The 2922-nt window shown below is 40.3% G+C and overlaps 1 protein-coding gene across 5 annotated transcripts in view; it reads left to right on the plus strand.

Annotated features, from left to right (window-relative positions):
- Positions 1-1633: 1633 nt before the first annotated feature.
- wwc3 (WWC family member 3) overlaps positions 1634-2922 on the plus strand; it is a 48141-nt gene continuing 46852 nt past the window's right edge. For 4 of the 5 annotated variants that reach the window (XM_058401943.1, XM_058401944.1, XM_058401946.1 and 1 more), the window contains exon 1: positions 1635-2066. In XM_058401943.1, coding sequence (XP_058257926.1) covers positions 1921-2066 — 146 coding nt within the window. In that variant the 5' untranslated portion in view covers positions 1635-1920. Of the gene's footprint in view, positions 2067-2922 lie in introns of all 5 variants that reach the window. The other variant, XM_058401945.1, reaches the window with a different exon arrangement.

The following is a 2922-nucleotide window of genomic DNA, read 5'->3' on the forward strand; positions in this document are numbered from 1 at the left end:
ACTAACCAGTCTGTTTGCCTATACTAACCAGTCTATTTGCTTATACTAACCAGTCTATTTGCTTATACTAACCAGTCTGTTTGCTTATACTAACCAGTCTATTTGCCTATACTAACCAGCCTATTTGCTTATACTAACCAGTCTGTTTGCTTATACTAACCAGCCTATTTGCCTATACTAACCAGTCTGTTTGCTTATACTAACCAGCCTATTTGCCTATACTAACCAGTCTATTTGCTTATACTAACCAGCCTGTTTGCCTATACTAACCAGCCTGTTTGCCTATACTAACCAGTCTGTTTGCTTATACTAACCAGTCTATTTGCCTATACTAACCAGTCTATTTGCTTATACTAACCAGTCTGTTTGCTTATACTAACCAGTCTATTTGCCTATACTAACCAGTCTGTTTGCCTATACTAACCAGTCTGTTTGCTTATACTAACCAGTCTATTTGCCTATACTAACCAGTCTGTTTGCCTATACTAACCAGTCTATTTGCCTATACTAACCAGTCTGTTTGCCTATACTAACCAGTCTATTTGCTTATACTAACCAGTCTATTTGCTTATACTAACCAGTCTGTTTGCTTATACTAACCAGTCTATTTGCCTATACTAACCAGCCTATTTGCTTATACTAACCAGCCTATTTGCGAGCCTATTTGCCTATACCAGGGGTAGGCAAGTTCGGTCCTAGAGAGCCGCAGTCCTGCAGATTTCAGCTCCAGCCCTTAAAAAAACTCACCTGCCTGTAGCCTTAGTAATCCAGAAGACCTTGATTAGCTTGTTCAGGTGTTTGATTAGGGTTGGAGCTGAACTCTGCAGGACTGTAGCTCTCTAGGACCGAACTTGCCTACCCCTGGCCTATACTAACCACCATGCCACAATCAGTCACAGAGATCACACTTTTCCGCATTCTGATGTTTGATGTGAACTTTAACAGAAGCATTTGACCTGTATCTACACGATTTATGCATTGTGTTGGTGCCACATGATGGCTGCATAAATGAGTAGGTTCCTGATAAAGTGGATGGTTAGTGTATAGCTATAGTACACAGCATTGTGTGCATCATGGCAGCATTATGCACAGTAAGGTCTTGTATTTGCCATCAAACCGTTACTCAATTCAATTCAATTCAGCATTTATCCCTAAACTAATTTAAAGTAAAAATGATGTATTCAAAGCTTTCATTCACTTTTAATGACATCATCCAAGGAAGACACAAGATGGCGCTGTGAGCACACAGAGAATTAAGCTCAATTAGAAACATTAGAAAAAATAGTTTAAGCTGGCCCTGCCTATTAAAGTCTGGGTAAACATCACAACAAAATGTTTTCCAAATTACGAAGAGGAAACTTCCATTACAGTAGGCCCCAAATTGTACAAGCTTATTTTAATATCGCTTTAAATGGTGTTTATGGGCGGTGTTTATGCAAATATGACGTAATACGCTTTTAGCAATTGTTGGTTAGTAAATTGCATATGCAAATTAGCTGTAATAGATGTAAAAAAAAAAGAAAAGAAAAAAAAGAAAAGAAAAGAAAGAAACGCTTGAGGGCGGTACTTATGTAAATACATATGCATGTAGTCTGCTGTGGGTGGGGTTTATGCAAATGCATTCTTCCCAATATGGAGTCTGTGGAATGAAATATGGAAGAAGAGGGCAAACATGGTGGACCGACGCCGAGAGTCATGAGAGCGCCGCGAAACTTTTTGAAAGGCGGATGCCGGACGGTCTGCGTCGAGTTTAACCTCGTTTGTTTTCCAAGTCGTGTTGTTTTTCAAGAGTCGACGTGAGTAAGTCGTTTGTAATGCATTAGGAAACTTGTTAAATTGTGAGTTTTTTTGGAGTAAAGGAGAGGGGGAGAGGCGCAGGCGATTCCCCCCGGTCCTGTACCGTCCCGTCCCGGCGGCGCTATGCCGTGGCTCAGCGGCTCCAAGCGGAGAGAGAGCTCGGAGCTGCCGCTGCCCGCCGGCTGGGAAGAAGCCCGGGATTACGATGGCCGAGTGTTTTACATCGACCACAACACCCGGCAAACTTCGTGGATCGACCCGAGAGACAGGTAATGCGTGATAACTCGAGGTTTCTCCGTATATTTATGCTCGAAGTTGGGAGCAGTTCCTTGCATCCATTAGAGGAATTGGAGGACTGGCGGAGGGTGAAATGATGAACAAGGAGCTAAAGTGCTAGCAAAAGCGCTAACAAGTTTCCCCCCTACTTTATTAAGCAACACATAATATATACAAGCAAAGTAGTATGTTTGATTATTTTAGTTGTTTGTTTGTACAGGACAACACACTGCATTTAACAGTATATTACATTACTTATCACCAAAAATGATCCAAGTAAACTTGCTGAATGTGTCAATTTTGTGTTGAATGAGAATGACCCTAGGGATGGATTGATTCAATGTGTTTTTCCCAGTTATATTGTCGATATCATACTGATATGATGCAGATCATGATACTGTGAAATATCAGAAAGTGTGATGGGGACCGGCTTCCTGTCCTGTGTTCAATACATGATCTGTGTTGTCAGTCATCAGAAAACACTAACATGGAAAATCTATTCAATTCACTTTGGTTTTATTTCTATAGCGCTTTTAACAATAGACACTGTCACAAAGCATCTTTACAGAAATCTACATCATTTCAGGGTAGAAATTAGAAATGGTTTAAGACAGGTAAAGTTAAACTCCTTGGAACAATATGAGGAGAAACCTTGAGAGAAAACAGACTCAAACACAAACCCATCCTCATCTGGGTGACACCGGATAGTGTGATTATAAACCATTTCCTTCTGTAACTGTGTGATATCTGGTCAATTATATAACCAGGAATTTCTGGTTTTACCATGAAGTCTGTTATGTTGAAACGATCGACTTTTTATAGATTTAAATCTGATCCAGTGCTGATCAT

Source organism: Hemibagrus wyckioides, linkage group LG11 (assembly GCF_019097595.1).
Source record: "Hemibagrus wyckioides isolate EC202008001 linkage group LG11, SWU_Hwy_1.0, whole genome shotgun sequence".
Classification (NCBI taxonomy): domain Eukaryota; kingdom Metazoa; phylum Chordata; class Actinopteri; order Siluriformes; family Bagridae; genus Hemibagrus; species Hemibagrus wyckioides.